The sequence below is a fragment of the Argiope bruennichi genome, chromosome X2 (assembly GCF_947563725.1).
Source record: "Argiope bruennichi chromosome X2, qqArgBrue1.1, whole genome shotgun sequence".
Lineage (NCBI taxonomy): Eukaryota > Metazoa > Arthropoda > Arachnida > Araneae > Araneidae > Argiope > Argiope bruennichi.
In genome coordinates, this window is record NC_079163.1 from 100,756,655 (window position 1) to 100,771,321 (window position 14,667).

A 14,667-nucleotide genomic window follows, 5' to 3' on the forward strand; every position below is an offset into this window, starting at 1 on the left:
AGAATATTTAAAAGATAGAATAATAGATGAAATAAAATAAGACATGTCTTATGAGTATTTTATTCATAGGTATCCATAATCTGAGAAAGAAAACACCTTGATCCGATTTTATTTGCCATTTATCTTAATTTATTTTATAATATCATAAGTGGTACATATTTTTCAGATCAATTTTCTAATGAAGAAGTTTAACTTATTGATTGTATTTTCAAGAATTTTTAAGGAGTAGTAGAATTAAATATTTAAAAAAATTCCACATTTATGTTAAACATATCCATTCTAATTGTGACCCAGTAGCTAATTTCTTAACCTTTATTCAGGTGGAAGTGTGTGCCTATCGCTAAGTGCTTAAAATAATATTTTCTTATTAAATAATTGTTATGATGTAAAAATTACGAAATCTGTTTTTATACTATCTCTCAGCCCTATTAGTCATATTTAATAACAAGGTGATACTCTAATTCAGACAATAAATAACTTCAATGGTTTTATGTATAAAACTGAGCAAGTAATATTCGTTTCAAGCAATAGGGGATCGAATATAAAAATTATTTCAAAGAAAATTATCATTTTTTGAGAAAGCAAAATGTGTGGACGAAATTTAAAATGTCATTGCTGCTTTTTGGTTGATATAAATAAAAAGGCATTTTACATAGAAAAATGATAGAAAAAATTAACACAATGAGAACACTGAAATCCAGTTTGCATATAGTGGGATGGCCACGCAAGGTGTTATGTTGCGCACACACAAAGACCGTTGTAACCAATTATAATTTAACATAACACTATAAAATTTACCATAACAATATAACATTTCATTCATGCATAAACAACATGATAAAAAGAACAAAATCATTTCATTACAACATGAAATTTTATTTCAATTATTGTTATAATAAATTTTATAAATTTGAAATAAACCTTTTTACTATAATATTTGCTTGAAACACACCGATGAAGCAAATTCTTGCATCTTTATGAGAGTAACAAATTAACATGCCATAGTAATAAGATTGATCAAATCTGCTCAATTCAGGGATTCTCATTCTTAGACTGTATTTCCTAAGGCTATTTAAAAAATAAATTAAAGGACTTAAATCTGGCAATTACAGGGAGTACTCATGAGGACCACCGTATCCAATCGCGTTATTTTTTCATATATCGCCAAGAAAGTTAAGTGGATAAAAAAATTTCTTGCTGGAGCCCTATCATGGTGAAACTAGATACTTTTCAAATCCCATAGTGAAACACTTTTAAATATTCATATAAAATTGTGGTACGGATGTTGAAGAATTGCATAATTTGAGCACTCTTTTATACTTCACAACAAATCTGCCCTGTTCAATGATCTTGGTGCTTATTTATTCATATATTATGAGGAATTTCTTGTGACTATCACTTGTATTTAAATTTCACTTCATAAAGATTTCTCAGTAAGAAAAAAAAATTGATTTGAATTCTTTATATTTCAAATAATCGCATACCTAATTTTCATTGTTTTGCAAAGAATGTATTTAAGCACAATTTTAATTTCTAGAACATTGCAAATGTTGTTGTGAGATTTTCTTCAAAATGGAAATCTTTCTTTTTAATTTTGTGCATTAATCTATTTCGTTTTTAGTGTATTGGAATTCTTAAAGGCTGTTTTTTTTTTTTTTTTTTTTTTTTTGTTTCTCTATTAAACAAAATGAGTAAAATGTTATTGCTTAATTTATAATTGATCGATAGGTGTTTTTTGTAACATAACTCTTGACCATCCCATTAAATGCAAATTGGAGAACAAGATTTATTTTTAAACTATTATTTATTTATTTATTTTATTTTTAGATTTAACATTTATTTTCAATTCTAAAAACTTCATGGTCTTATGGGGGAAAAAAAAGCTGGTAGCTTGTTTATATTTGCCTATAATTGTGGCAAATATGTTGATCAATGATAATTCTAAGACAATTTTATCCTTAATGTTCAGTGATGAGTTTGCTTATCACTTATCAATTTGATCTGAATGACCCCTGATGAGTATATTTATTTATCAACCTTATATTTGTAAGTTAGTTAAGTAGCAAAATTTACTTTACATGATCAATTTATCATACTAAAACTCGAATAAAATAATTTGGAGATGCCTTAGAGTTATACTGTGTTAGAATTATATTGTATGCAATAAAATGACTAAAAAATAAACATATTAAATCTTCCTAATAATTAACTAAAAGCAACTTCAAACCAATAGTAATACCTCCTCATGTTAAATAATCGTAATAAATCTCAATATAATATGTTAATACACAATTTCAATTTACACTCGGGGCTATTAAGATCATTCTTGATCATTGAATTCTACTGTAAAAATCATTTTCATTGGCGATTTTCAAAACTTCATAATTTGGTCAATGATGAACGAAACTTTATTTAGAATGTTGAATGTGTGTTTTTCCTAAAATGTTTCCATTAATTTATTTAGTTTAATTTTTGTTTTAATTATTATTTATTTCTTTTTTTAATATGACTAAAAGAACCAGGTGATAGTATAAAGTTTTTGGTTTTGTAATTTTTCAACTTTATATTTATTGTCTCGAACATCATAAAATAAATTTTATTGCTTCATTGAATACAGTTTTCAAATTGAAAACATATGTTTATCTCTAACGGTTTAGAAGTTAGCTATTGAACCAAGACTAGAATGTGGACATTGTGTGTGTATATATAATGTTGGTATCTGAAGAAACTGAAGAATTTGTCCTTTAATCCACATCTTTATTTCTTCATGCATTTGAGTTTGCATCTTTATACAATTCTACAGTTATGACCAGGAGTAGCATGCTTGTCACAGAGGATGCAGAAGACAGAAAAAGAGTGTGGCAATGCATCTGAAGTGGCAATGCACTTTTTAGTTTGAATTTTAGTGCTTAAAAATATAATTAAAATTAAGAATGCAGATAAATTAAATTTATTATTTATAATTATGTATTTATTTATTTTTACATAGGAAATATTTTCAAGCTGCTTACTATTATCTTGACGATCCTTTGGGAAACAGAGCATCTCCACAATTGTCGGAAACTTTTGGTGATTATTTCGATCTATGTTTTTCTGTATATTTGTTTTCTATGTTTCTCTATGTTTTTCTTAATACGCGTTTTGGGGTGTATAAATTTTTGTTTAGTTGTTGAAATTCCCAAGATTGTAAAGAAAAAAACCTTTCCTGCTACATGCGAGATTTCTGTTTATGAGTAGCTGTACCGATGCAACATTTATATATTTTTAAAGGATGTGCTTTCTGCCTAAGACTGCATCCCAGCAAAGTTTTTTGCAAATTCATGTGGCTAATTCTGATACTTTGAAAGATTAATATGTTTTGTGTTTTATTATGTGCAAGGAAGCATAATGTGTGGTTTATTATAATAATTAAGAATAGCCAGTTATATATAACTAAATTGAGCTAGAAAAGATTTTGATATATCCCTACCTTTCAATCGTTTTTTTTTTTCCCTCAAGTGCCAAAATTGTTTCATTTTGAATAGAAATAATGAGATTGCAAAGTTTAAATTCTGCACAAAATGTGTTCAGAACTTGCATAATTTATGTTTCAAAGAGATATACTTTACATATAATAATTACATACATGGAAAATAATGGAGACTACCTCTTATGATCATAGATCATACGAGGTAGTTTTAAAAAGGAGCTCCGTGAGAACAAATGGATACTTTTTTAATTGAATATATACGTTTTAAACATGATTTAGTACATTCTCTTGAGAAGAAAATTTATCTGAAAAGTAGTTAATATTTAATCAAACTTTGCATAGCTGTTAGTTATTTGGAAAATACAATTTAAATTGTATAACTTGTAGGTGTATCAAATTATTTGTTCAATTTTATATGGTGTTATATTTGTCTTCAGTTACTATATTTTAATCGTCATTAAACAGATGATTCGGAATATGCTGCTATTCCCGTACACCTTTGGTCTAAGCATGTTTCAGAGCTGCATGCAGATGGAGATATTGGATTTTCTCGAGAATATGAGGTAATTTTTTTTTTTTTTTTTTTTTTTGTAAGATGTAAGACTTGAATATAAAATGTTTCATACTTCATGGTTCTTTTGGTAGGCTAATAATTTTCAAATTATAAGAACGCTCTGTTATAGAGAAAACAAATGCTCTGAAATTCGATACATATAGATTTAAAAATATATATAAATTCGTTAATTATCTAAAGTATTTGAATTAAGCTATAATTTTTAGATGGTAACGAATTTTTGAATAAATATTTAAAAACTGATGTAAATGAAATAAAAAAAATTATTACATGTTAAGATACAAAATTTAAATGCTCCATTACCTTAATTATAAGATTTTCTTGAAGTTGATTTTGAAATTTTAAATCAATGCTTTGTTTTTATTTTCACGTTTGTGTAACATTAAGATGGATTTATCGATTTTAAAGGGAGCAAGCATATCATCGGTACTAACTTTTAAGAATTGCAATGTTAACGTTTATTAATTTTTTATTTTCAGGCGATTCAGCAGGCAACAGATCTTGATCTTTCTTCTGAGCATTCACAAATGACAGAAAATAAAAATAAAAATCGTTATGTCAATATAGTAGCTTGTAAGTATTTTTGTGCATAGAATATGCACATTATCTATTTATTATTAAATTATGACCATATATTTTATAAATTTATTTTAAAATATTGTGTAATGAAAAAAATTTTTTGCATACATTTTATGAGTAAGTCAATTTGAATACTTATTACCGTATTATTTAAAACGCATTAGGTTTGTTTGACATCTTTAAAAAATTATTTTGCATTATATTATATAGTTTTCAATTATTACATTGCACATCGAAAACTGTTATTAATTGAATTTTTCATTCGTTTTTGCACTAATAATAGCTTTTTATGAAATAATTTCATTGTCCCATACATTGTAATTGTACTTATGTATTTATGATAAACACAGTTTCACATTGATTGGCTTAAAAATATTTTTTCCCCTATTTTTATAGATGATCATACAAGAGTTATACTGAAGCCTTCTCAGGGACAAAAGAAAATGGCAGACTATATTAATGCTAATTATATAGATGTATGTTTACTGAGAATCTTATAAAATAATTCATAAGTATTAATTCCAATAATTTTGAAATGTATAGAAAATATTTTTTTCAAAAACTTTAACGTTTCTTTTTATCAACTTAGGGATATAATAAGCCTGCAGCCTATGTTGGCACTCAAGGACCACTTCCATCTACATTTGATGATTATTGGAGAATGATTTGGGAACAAAGAGTGTACATTATTGTTATGATTACCAATTTAGTGGAACGCGGCAGGGTGAGTTCTGTTCGTGTGGTAGTTGATTTTTTTTTCCTGTCTAATAAATCTGTATTAGGGAAAAGCGAACCATTTTCATATCTATCAATCAGTAATTCATTGTTTTAAAATTTTATACTGTTGTTACTTGTACTGTTTTCTTCAATTAAAAAAAAATACCAATTTTATTTTAAAGTTTTAAACTCTTAGAAATAGATTTTAAATAATAACGTTTTAGGTTACACCATAATTTCTTAGGGTTTAGAATTGAAAAAATGTTTATATTTTTCTTGTTAGTTATTCTTGAATTAAAGGTAATCTGTTGTAATCTTTTGGCAGATCGATAAAACTTATGAAAAACAGTTGATTTGTTTGTATGTTTTATTGCCCTCCTGCCAAATGAGCGGCACAAGTAAAGTGAAATGACCCTTTAAGTCCCAAGTCACTTATTAATACAATTTAAGCATTTTCTTTTTCTTGCATGATTCTACCATTTTTGGCATGATCTAGATATCCTGCCATTGCTCATAGGATGAAAAAACAGTACATATTTCAGCGATTTAATTGCTTATCTATTTACACCTAAATAATACTGCAGGTGGTTTTAAAAACTGCATATATAAGTAATGCTGGTTATTTTAATTTCAATTGATAGAACTGTGTATATAAACGATGTAAGCATACAGTTGTGTGTGTGTGCGAGTATAAAAATGTATAAATGTTTTTGATATGTAATTAAGACCTTGCTGCAAACCTTTTATTTTATTTTATACTCCCCCTCTTTTTCTTTTCCTTTACCTTTCTGATTCTGCTATCTCTTTAGTTTCATTTCATATCATCTAGCTTCTAGCTACATCTTTGATACAGTGTGTTGCCTTCTGCTTGCATTTCCTTACATTTCACATCGTAATTGTAACGTTTTATAGAAAATTTTCCATTGCTGCATTTCAAATTGCATTAATTATCACCAATACTAATAAACTTGTGATGTCGATCATTCTGCATTAATTCAAAAGAGTTATTTGCACAATATTGTTATGGTTTTGTAATTGTTCATACTTTCATTGGAATGACTCAGTGTAACAAGGAAAAATTTATGCATGCACTTGCCTTACCACCATGAAAATTATGCATTTAATGCAATAAATTCTGTTAAAGCAAAAAGAAAGTAGTGCTTTTTAGTATATAACTTTCAAATCCACTGTAAATTGCAACTTCAATATCAGCATAATGCATCTAAATGATGTATGAAGAATAAGTGAAAGTGCACTGTATTAGTTTTAATACATTGCTTTATGTTCCTTTTTTTTGTAAGTCTAATACTTAAAATGCCTTGGAGACAGTTTTCATAATAATGAAAACTCATTATAGGATCAAATCCTATTTTTTACCAGATTTTATTAATAATTTCCAAAATTAAATCTATGGCAACAATTATCAGCTGGCAACACACAATTTCTGGGACTTAAAGTGCTTTGTAAACCTCACTTTGGCAAGAGAGCAAAAAAAAAGTGATCTGATAGAATTCACTTACAATAGCACATGCTCTCTTTGCATGCCAGCACGAACCTAGCACTTCAGATTGGGATGACACAGTAAGTACTTTGTCTTTTCCTCTTCACCCTTTTAGTTTTATTTTCCTTCCTTTTTTTTGTTCTACTTTTCTGCTGTTTTTATCTGTTCTTGTATTTATTCTAAAGTGATTGTTGTTATTGTTGACATTTTTTTTTTTTTTCATTTAGGGTTTGCAGGTGGTTTTCCTATCTTAAATGCAGATAGAATTAATGTATTTGGTTGTTGCAATTATGGTTTGGGGCTTAAAGAGTTGTCTTTCATTTGTGCACTCATTGCACATCCATACAAAATTGTTTAATATTGCTCTATTTGAGGATCTTATTTTAAGACTTTTAATTTTCTCTTTCTTAAACTACGAATTCACTTTTTTTTTATTTCTGTAAGACATGAGCTGTAAGTGGGGGGGGGGGGGGGGTTGAATCAAATTGTAATAAATTTTTACAATCTTCCTAAAAGCTAGGAAGATTTTTTTTTACAATCAAGCAATTTTAATTCTTTTTAATCTCAACATAATTTGAACTAAAATACGTGGCGTATAAATTTGCATCTCTAGTAAGGACTATAACTTCTTTGCCAGAAAACATAAATTACACTTATTTTATTGTTATCTGCTACTTCCAAGGTTCTTCCTAATAATTTTAATGTTTTAACTCAGCTGAGCCATTAAATTTTAAATAATTTTTGTTTTATTTTTTTAAAGAAATCTATAGTTTCTCTTATGATATAAAATTCAAAAGTTGCAAGAAATTTTACTTTGTTTCATGTTAAAGCGGAAAGTTTAAAAGTTGGACCTTATGATGACATTGTTTAATGTATTACAAACGTATTCCATTTTGAATATTGGTATTTTTACAATAATTTTATCCGAAACACTGACTGCACAACAAAAATATCAAATTATTTTATCAACATTAGTTATAGTTTAAATTATAATTTTTTTTTCTTAACACATTTTAAGCATAGATTCATTTACAAATGACCTATTCTTAGGTCAAATAAAAAAAAATTACGCAATATATTTCGATTATATGCTTATATTCAATTTTAATGATAGAAAAATGAAAGAGAAATTTAAATACAATTTTGATTTTAGTTTCTTGTTATTTTGTTCGTCATATTTCACAATGAAAAGTGTAAATTGATTTTTTTTTTCATAATGTTAAAAAAAAATCCCCTTTCGCTTTTTGGTTTTACCGAGATAATGTATGGTATATCTGCCTTTTTATAGTAATTTTGTACGAAAATGATGTACAATTGAATCAATATGGGACTGAATTTATTTCTGAGAACGAAGTAACAAATATTTAGCTACTTTGTGATTTTATCTTTGTTATTTCGAGATAAACTAGAACTTGTTTGAAAATACTGAGTATGGCCACTTTTACTCCAGTAGAGATTTTTGTTGAGCAAGAATGGAGGATAGAACTAGATTTTTTTTTATCGTGCTGCCAATACGTAGTGTTTTTACAATAATGTAATTAAGATTTTGCTTCTCATTGCTTGGCCATTTTGTTTTCTTTAGAGTATGAAAAAGTTTTATTAGTGCATGAAATGCTGTTAATTAATTGAATTTTGTAGTTTGGGTTATGTTTTCGATTTTTAACTGATAGTAATATTCACTATATTTTCTAAAAAAATTTAAATAAGGTAATTTTGAGCACCTAACTACCCTTAGACTAATTTGTTTCAGAGGAAGTGTGATATGTACTGGCCTAAAGAAGGAACAGAAACGTATGGCATCATTCAAGTGCGATTAGTTGAAGAATTAGTAATGGCTACTTATACAGTGCGCACCTTTGCTATACGCAACATTAAAATGAAAAAGGTATGTACCAACAATTATTTCCATTTTCTGAAGAATATTGCAGCTGTAACATCGGTACATTTTAACTTTTTTTGTATTGATAAATCAAGATTTTTTCATTTTTATAAACTCTAGAATCTTTTGATTTTTTAATGTATTAATATAATTCATGCTTATTTAATCATTTCTTCACGAGGGGACTTTTATGAGTAATCATTGAAAATAGCAACTAAATGTATCCTTTCATATGCAGCATCTTATTGATAGCACTTTCTATGAAATGTACAATCTGTCTCTACATGTCTTATGTAAGGTAACATTTTATAGAAAAAGTAAATGATTATCAGCTTTAAATATATATATAATTCTTTAATCGGTGCGTTTTATAGATTATTTTTCTTTTATTATTTTCTAGTCAGTTTTTAATTTTATGAAATTCCAGTCAAAGCATAAAACTTTTTTGGAGTTAAAGAAATTATTTACAAATAATGTAAAATTGAGAATATTAAACCTGTAGTGCATTTTTCTGCTAATTTAGATTTTCTAATGCATATTATACTGCGAGCAAACAAGGAGAAGGGAGGGGGAAAAAAAGTCTGAGTTGTAAATTTTGATGCATCGAAGAACAAATGTATTGAAATGCTGCAACATACAATTTCTTTCTTTATTTCTCTCTAATATGTAATAGGCTTACTGTGTGTTGCCATTTATACTAAAATTGCTATTTTTGTTACCAAGGAAAGCAGCAACTTAAAAATAAAAATGTATGGCTCTCATAATCAACAAATAGTTTAAAATCTCATGCACATTCTGCAAAATATATAATAATTTTCACTTACAAAATGTTTCCTAAATTTTGAACAATTATGAAGTATAGCGATGGAAACTGCGGATCTAAATTTTTAGCAGTGGAAACTTTATTTCTGAACTTTGAGAAAGAAGTGACATATGATAAACTGTAGAAAAATTATCGCTTTTACTGCTGAAAAATGTGTAAAAAGTATCTTAATATGTAATATACACATTTTTAACTGTACAATAAAAATGTGTACATTGCATGAAAAATTTGAGACTGATGATAAATTTTCTTGTTAACTTTCATTTCTCCAAAGTATACCCCAAAGCTTGGAACCTTTTAGAGTTCCCTGTTAGTTGAAAGGGTACATGGATGGATTTATTGGTAATAAAAAAACCTCTAAAAACTGCACTACGATACCCTATTTTATAAATTATATTCCCATATGTTGTGTATGTTTGGTGACAAACAATGAATTAATGGAATTTTATGTGAAGTCGAATTTGCTGGAAGAAGCGCTTGATTTGGAATATTGTTTAACGCTGATGTAGTCGAGCTGAATTTCGGTGGGAAGGAAAAAAGTTTTGGGCCTGGATCTGGAAGAAGGCAGGTCTTAGTGCAGTTCTTTAAAGACAACAAAGTTTTTGTTTCACCTTCGACATTTTTTCACCACGTTGATCTACCAGATTGAATCGTGATTCTAGTTGGGCATGTCGAGTTTATAAGATGTGATGAGTGGACAGCTAGTGGCATAAAAGTGAATTGCGTATTTTCCCGTAACCACAGTACCTAGAATCTTTGATAAATCTTATATACTTTAGAATTTAACTTAAATATTTTTCATTTATTTGGCAAAATTAAATTCTATTCCATTTTGATGCATGCTAGTATTTTGATGGAAAATGATCTACAATATCTATCTAACGAATATTTATATATAATGGTTCTTTAAATATTTCTAGGGAAAACTCGTGTTTTTTGATGCCAAGAATCTTACTTTCGTTTTGCAACATTAGTTCTATGCATATTTTTTGTTTTATATTTTTTCCTGTTCTGTATAGTCATTATATTTTTAGAAGCAGATGTGTGAAAGAAATGTTTATCAGTATCACTATACAAATTGGCCTGACCATGGAGTTCCAGATCATGCATTACCAGTTTTGAATTTTATTAGAAAGTCATCCAATGCGAACCCATCGAATGCTGGTCCAATTATAGTCCACTGCAGGTATTTCCACATTACTTATTGCATGAAGAATTGTGATAAAATATAATCCTTATATCTTTTTCTTTAAAGTGTTGATAATTTTTATGATTCCGTATCTTACTTGAGAAGGTGCATAAGGGAGAGTTGTCTTAAAGGAAAGAAAGGCGGGAAAAAGGACTGAAAAAAAAAACTTTTGTAAAATAGTATCTGTAAATTTCTCCTTCCTTTAACTAGCTGTTATAGAAGTTTTTAAATTTTCATTTTTGCTAGGAATCTAATAAATTTTCAAAGTTATATAATATTTTCTGTATGATCAACAATCGTGGGACTCGATTCTTATCTCAAAATTTTGGGTTTGATATAAAATAACAAAAAAATATTGAAAATAATGCCAAAAGGCTATTGAGGTTTATTGTTGTTTTAACACACTTTTGTGAATATTTGGCAAATCAATTGTAATTTTTTTAGATGATTTTTATATAAATTTATTTCTTACGTTTTTGTAGACAAATTTTGCTAAAGATGATTCGCTATGAAATAGTTTTAAAACATCAACTATGTGGAAAAAAAAAAGTTTTTATACACACTTGTTTTGGGAATTTTTACAAGAAGTACGTTTTGACGATTTAAATTTGTTAATGAGCAAATATTAAGTGTAGGCTATATAAATATTTAACATTAAATGAAATTCCATTTTATGTAAGCAGTTAGAATCTAAGCTTCGCAAATAAAACGAATGTGTACTCATCTTAAAAATTGGGTTAGAACTTGCATATTGATAAACAGAGCTTTAAAAATCCAGTAAATTGAACAATTTCTTGTTTTTCGTATTGAATTTCAGTATATATTATTTAATTCTCACCCGTATGTCCTTATTGACCTTTGTATACTATTTTCTGGAGGCATGTTACTAGGTAGTTCGTTTTATAAATTAATTGAACTTTATTTAGTGCTGGGGTTGGAAGAACAGGAACATATATTGTACTAGATGCCATGCTACGCCAAATACAGCACAGGCAAAGTGTGAATGTTTGTGGTTTCCTAAAGCACATCAGACAGCAAAGAAATTATTTGGTTCAAACAGAGGTATGTGAGAATTTTCTGCAAATAAAAAGTTTGAGAAATGTCATTTTTTGATAATTAAACGAAAAAATTATTTTCCTCTCTTCCAGGAACAATATATATTTATTCATGATGCGTTGTTAGAGGCTATTGAAAGTGGTGAAACTGAAGTTCCAGCCCATCAGTTTAGTTCATATTTAGCTAATTTAAATAATCCTATGAATGAATCTGGGGAGAAAACTCAAACTCCTTTAGAAAAACAATTTAAGGTGGGTGTTCAAACTGAATTTAATTATTTTATATTATTTCTTAAAACTGTTTACATTAAAGGAAAAATAAATAAAGTAAATGCATGGGTATTAAAATAAATATTGATGAGTCTGTTTGCTTTAAATTTAAGCGTTTTTTTTTTTTTTTTTTTTTTTTTTTTTTTCTTTTCCTTTTTACAATTTTTTTTTCTTTCACTGTTCTAGAAGTTATTCTTTTAAAATCTTGTATGTATTGTATTGTAATATAGTTATTTTAATTTCAGTTGGTAACATCATTTAAAGCACGGGATTTCAATGTGGTATCAGCTCTGAAACCTTGTAATAAAGGAAAGAATCGCTCTCTTAATCTCATTCCACTGGAATCATATCGAGTCCATATCACCCCAAAGCCTGGTACTGATGGATCTGATTACATTAATGCTACGTTTCTTCCGGTAAGTTTTCTGTTATTTCATTGTAAATACCTACTTTGTGATTTACATCTATTTCCATACATTTTAAAGTACTACCTTGTATTAAATTTTAGATCTCAGTGTGAAAGGATGTTTGATTTTTGATTTTTAGTAATTTACTTTATACCATTTTTCTTTTCTTTTTGTCATTATTTTAAAAGCTTCACTTCCATCTTTTATATTAATGGGAAACATACCTCAGTTTAACATGTCTTTTAAGCAATCGTTATCTTTTAAAACATATTTTTTACTTGAAAAATTGCTAAAGAAATTCATTCAATGGGTCATAAGTACCTGTTAAAATTATTCATATATATATATATATATATATATATATATATATATATATATATATTTGTCAAAAGTTCAAGAGATCATCTAGGAAAAATTTTTTAAGCACAATTAACATTTGCTCAATAATATTTTTTTTCTGTGTTATATCATTTATTTTTAAGAATGAGATTTCAGAAAAATTATCTAATATTTCAACGATATCGGTTATTAAAATTCGTTTCAAAAAGCCACAAAGATAAAAATTGATTCAAGCTATGAAACACGTCACAAAATGCTGATTTACAAAGATTTTTTTTAATGTGTCTATTTTTATTTTGTAATTTTACAAATATAACCTCAAAGATTTCGCTCAATGTCTATTCCGTCCTTCACGTCATCAGTATCAAAGCATTTTTTTTTCAGTGTGGAGCAATGTTGCAATTAAAGGCCTGTATATTTTTGAAAAGTAATTTTTCATAAATGAAATTATCATATAAACCCAAACATTTAAATAAAATTTATTAGCGAGACAGTTAATCGAGTGTCTTTTATGCAGTTCTCATTTTCAAACCCTATTTACCAATGAATCACGTCTGATGTATAGCATTTAAAAGTATTTAGAAAAGTTTAAAACTTATTATTATAATATATTAAGTAAATGGGGTCTTATCCTTGTGTGTATGATAAATTAAAAAGTATAGCCTGATTTTTGAATCAACATAATTAGCAGTATCATGCTTTTATTTAAATTAATGCATGTAGAAAAAAATTGTAAAGGGAAACGTTCTTAAAAGTGATCAAATAATTAAAATATATTTTTCATAATAACATAAGAAACGGGAGTCAGATTTTCTTTAATCTTAATGTATTAATAGAATTGTAATTTGTTTTTATTTATTAGTGCTTATTTACATTTTCAGAGTTCGGGGATAGAAATTCAATGTGCTTTTGGAGTTTTGTATTAAAATTTTATTATTGCGAGTTAGGTTTTAGATATTAAAATTTTATTATTGTGGAATATTTTATTATGAACTATAATTATCTTTATAAAAACGTGTCTTGTTTTATAGAAGTGCGTAAAAAAAATGAAAAAAATGTACCAAATATTACAGTCTTTGTTTTTAGCATTTGAGACAGTAACTACATTGCTTATAAGTGTTAAGAATCGCGCCAGAAAATATCTAAAATGTTGGAACTACAAACAAAAACATTCTAATTTTTTTGTGTGACTTATAGCATTGCGTAGTTGTAAAAATGTGATTATATCAGCCTTATGTACAACACGTATGTGAGGAGTTTTTGCACGATAATATTACCAATTGCATGTGAATTAGAAATTTTTGCTGCTCATCTTTTGTATATATGTGTTTATATTCGTTAGATCTCTTAGTTTCATGTTTTTGTATTTTTCATCCATTGATGTAAAGTTTTATCCTCCAGGGCTTCCATAAATTGAGAGAGTTTATTATAACCCAACATCCATTGCCTGGAACAATACCCGATTTTTGGCAAATGGTTTTCGATCACAATTCTCAAACTGTTGTAGTTCTGTCTTCAGTTGACGACAAGGCAAGTTTGTGTTCATATTATATAAATAAAAGGCTATATTTGTGTTTGAGATTTTTTTATTTTCATGAACAACTTCAATATCATAATTAATGCCTTTTGTAAAATTATAACAGTTCTAACGAACAGTTAACGAATCTTACTATCTGGGAAATCGAGCTTTGTTCTTCAGTTTTTTTTAATGGTGTTTTTTCTGAGAAAATTTTTATATACGAATCGCATACGGAACTACATAAGAATATTTTGAAATCTTATCTCATCTCGCATCCATCAGCGCAATCTCGCAAAATTTAGGGGTACCAGTAGGTTGTCATCCTATGGTAACACTGCAAGTACCA

The 14,667-nt window shown here is 27.5% G+C and overlaps 1 protein-coding gene across 1 annotated transcript in view; it reads left to right on the forward strand.

Annotated features, from left to right (window-relative positions):
- Positions 1-14,667, forward strand: part of LOC129961051 (tyrosine-protein phosphatase 99A-like) — a 231,895-nt gene that overhangs the window by 207,961 nt on the left and 9,267 nt on the right. Inside the window, exons 12-22 of the mRNA XM_056074854.1 lie at positions 2,990-3,069; positions 3,935-4,032; positions 4,523-4,616; positions 5,019-5,098; positions 5,212-5,346; positions 8,591-8,725; positions 10,577-10,728; positions 11,658-11,793; positions 11,880-12,038; positions 12,302-12,472; positions 14,204-14,332. Of these exons, the coding sequence (XP_055930829.1) occupies positions 2,990-3,069; positions 3,935-4,032; positions 4,523-4,616; positions 5,019-5,098; positions 5,212-5,346; positions 8,591-8,725; positions 10,577-10,728; positions 11,658-11,793; positions 11,880-12,038; positions 12,302-12,472; positions 14,204-14,332 (1,369 nt within the window). The remainder of the gene's footprint in view (positions 1-2,989; positions 3,070-3,934; positions 4,033-4,522; positions 4,617-5,018; positions 5,099-5,211; positions 5,347-8,590; positions 8,726-10,576; positions 10,729-11,657; positions 11,794-11,879; positions 12,039-12,301; positions 12,473-14,203; positions 14,333-14,667) is intronic.